At 36.3% G+C, this 2,378-nt stretch overlaps 1 protein-coding gene across 2 annotated transcripts in view; it reads left to right on the top strand.

The window, feature by feature from the left end:
• The first annotated feature begins 329 nt into the window (after window positions 1-329).
• Window positions 330-2,378, top strand: part of LOC106879534 (AN1-type zinc finger protein 2A) — a 63,321-nt gene continuing 61,272 nt past the window's right edge. Inside the window, exon 1 of one of the 2 annotated variants that reach the window (XM_014929164.2) lies at window positions 330-1,200. In XM_014929164.2, the coding sequence (XP_014784650.1) occupies window positions 1,146-1,200 (55 nt within the window). In that variant the 5' untranslated portion in view covers window positions 330-1,145. The remainder of the gene's footprint in view (window positions 1,201-2,378) is intronic. The other variant, XM_014929165.2, reaches the window with a different exon arrangement.

Here is a 2,378-nt window from a genome sequence, read left to right on the forward strand (position 1 = left end):
AACAAGTAAAAAATAAACGGTAAAAGCTATATATATATGACAGAAAGAAAGAAATCTAAACAAATGACCAGGTGTTGCGTAAGCTGTTCTGTTCAAAGGAAGGACCAAGAGATCACGAGAAAATTCGAGAAACAAGACAGACACGTAACCGAAAAAAAAATCTGCCATCTCATTGACAACTCAATAACAATGACAACACAGTTAGAATGAAGCTGGAAGTGGTTCTATGTCTGTACTTGTATGTGTATGTATGTGTGTGCGTGCGTGTGTGTAAATGTCACAGTAAACGGAAGTGACGTTTTTACAATTGTGGTGATAAAGGTGACAGCGGCGGGGAAGAAAGCCAGCATGTAGAGGTCGACGACGGTGGTGGTGGTAGTGCAGTTAGAAGCAAGCAGCAGCAGTGTATTGAGCGATAGAGGCGGTGGTGTTAGTAGTGGCGGCGGAAGAAGCAGCAGCAGTAGTAGTAGGACTGGCGGTGGTGGTTAGCAGGGTATTATAAAACCCGAAGCTGGTTTACCCATCCCGAAGTTAGATAGTTAGCATTTTCAATCGGGTGCACCGGTTACTTGGAGGACGAGGAAAAAGAACAACAACACCAGAAGTTTCGGATTTATATTTTAGTATATTTTATTATTAACTAATTAATTGGGGGTTTAAAAAAGTGGGGAAAAACAGCCTCATTTAATGTAGATAGATTTATATATTTTTTTCTGTTCTGATTATTCTTTCACGCCTCTGTCGCTCTTTCTTTTTCTGTTTATTCTTCTGGGAGTGATTTATGTGGTGGTTTGTGATTAGGGAATTTTAACTGAAAGAAACTAAAGAAAAAAAAAAAAAGTCTCTCAGAAGTAGCAACAATAGACAAGAGATACTCTCACTGTAAGAGACCAGCTTACTCTATAGTTTTAATATTCTGTGTAAAACTAAACACACAGCATTACACATACTGACACACTAAAAACACGGATCACAGCTCTATTTACTACAACACACACACACACACATACACTTATATACACATAAACATCTGACCAACATACGACAGTAATAATAACTAATAATAATCATAAACAGCAGCAGAAACGTAGAGACAGAGAAAAAAAAAGACTCTTAAAGAAAGAAGAAAACAAAAACAAGAAAAGATGGAATTTCCTCATCTGGGTGCTAATTGTGGTGAATCTACCTGTAAAATGCTGGGTAATTATACAGATTTATATTTTTCTCTTTGCAACATTTCATTTCACTCTCTCAGTCACACTAACCATTATTACCGCACCTGTCTTCTCGTGACAAAATGTTTGTCTTCTCGACAGCTTGTCTTATATGTATGTGAGTGTATATATATATATATATATATTTATATATATATATATATAAACTGTGTTTCTCGCTCCCTTTCTATCTAAATATATGTTCGTTTGCCTAATTGCTTTTCTTATAGTTTTATCATCTATCTATGTACCTATCTGACTATAATTGTCTGTCTGCGCTGTTTGTCAGTTTGTCCAGCTGTCTGCCTTTCTCAGTAGACGTCTCTTTTCGTCTTTTACTGTCCATCTACCATATCTATCTGTATGTGTGTGTGTACATATATATATGTGTGTATATATATATATATATATATATATATATATATATATATATATAAAGCGGTTTGTTTATAAATCTGTTTTCTGTCCGTCAAGATATCTGACTTTCTATAAAATATGTGTATGTCTGTCAGACTATCCATCAGTGTGTCTACGTATCTACTTGTCTGTCTCTAAATCTAGCTATCCATCTGTCTGCATGTTTATATATCTATCATACTGCTTATGTGTGCGTATGTCATATTTGTCGGTTTCTGTTCAACTAACCGTTAGTTTATTTGTCCATCTATCTGTCATATCTAGTTACCTCCACGTATATCTACTCATCTATCTGTTTACCTATCCGTCTAGCTATTCTCTATATGCCTGTCTATCTTTCATCGAGTCCATTTAGTTGTCTGTCAAACTGCCAAGCTTTTTACCACCTACGAATTAAGAGTCTTTGACCATCTTTCTGCGGCACATCTAAGCTATCACTCTTCATGTCAATTTAGTTGTCTTTCTATAACAGACCACTTAGCTGTCTATCTACATGTTCATATAGGCCTCTACCTGTCTCTCTAGATTTCCACACAGCTGGCTATTTCTAGATTCTTTTAAAGCTGTCTTTCTTTATATAGATATATATACCAATAGCTGTCTCCCCCTTTAACAGTTCATATAACTATCTTGCTACATTTCCATACAGCTGGTCATTTCTATACCTGTCCATCTCTCTCTTTCCTCTCTCTCTCCTCTCTCTCTCCTCTCTCTCTCTCCTCTCTCTCTCTCCTCTCTCTCTCTCTC

This window comes from Octopus bimaculoides, chromosome 7 (assembly GCF_001194135.2).
Source record: "Octopus bimaculoides isolate UCB-OBI-ISO-001 chromosome 7, ASM119413v2, whole genome shotgun sequence".
Classification (NCBI taxonomy): domain Eukaryota; kingdom Metazoa; phylum Mollusca; class Cephalopoda; order Octopoda; family Octopodidae; genus Octopus; species Octopus bimaculoides.